The following is a 279-nucleotide window of genomic DNA, read 5'->3' as shown; positions in this document are numbered from 1 at the left end:
CAGCCAGCATGGCTTCGTCGTCGGGCAACGACGACGACCTCACCATCCCCAGGGCTGCGATCAACAAGATGATCAAAGAAACGCTCCCCAACGTCCGCGTGGCAAACGATGCCCGGGAGCTGGTGGTGAACTGCTGCACCGAATTCATCCACCTCATCTCCTCCGAGGCCAACGAGATCTGCAACAAATCGGAGAAGAAAACCATCTCCCCAGAGCACGTCATTCAAGGTGAGGAGGTTCCCGAGGCGGGGTGCCGGTGCCCGGCGCACCACGAGTCGT

At 60.2% G+C, this 279-nt stretch overlaps 1 protein-coding gene across 1 annotated transcript in view; it reads left to right on the top strand.

The window, feature by feature from the left end:
- The first annotated feature begins 8 nt into the window (after positions 1 to 8).
- The window catches only part of DR1 (down-regulator of transcription 1, TBP-binding (negative cofactor 2)), a 9,461-nt gene continuing 9,190 nt past the window's right edge, over positions 9 to 279 (top strand). Inside the window, 1 exon segment of the mRNA XM_008947069.1 lies at positions 9 to 228. Within this exon segment, the coding sequence (XP_008945317.1) occupies positions 9 to 228 (220 nt within the window).

The sequence above is a fragment of the Merops nubicus genome, unplaced genomic scaffold, assembly GCF_000691845.1.
Source record: "Merops nubicus isolate BGI_N331 unplaced genomic scaffold, ASM69184v1 scaffold45899, whole genome shotgun sequence".
NCBI lineage: Eukaryota > Metazoa > Chordata > Aves > Coraciiformes > Meropidae > Merops > Merops nubicus.
The sequence above is the reverse complement of the archived record's forward strand: the minus strand, read 5'-3'. Positions and strand labels throughout refer to the sequence as shown.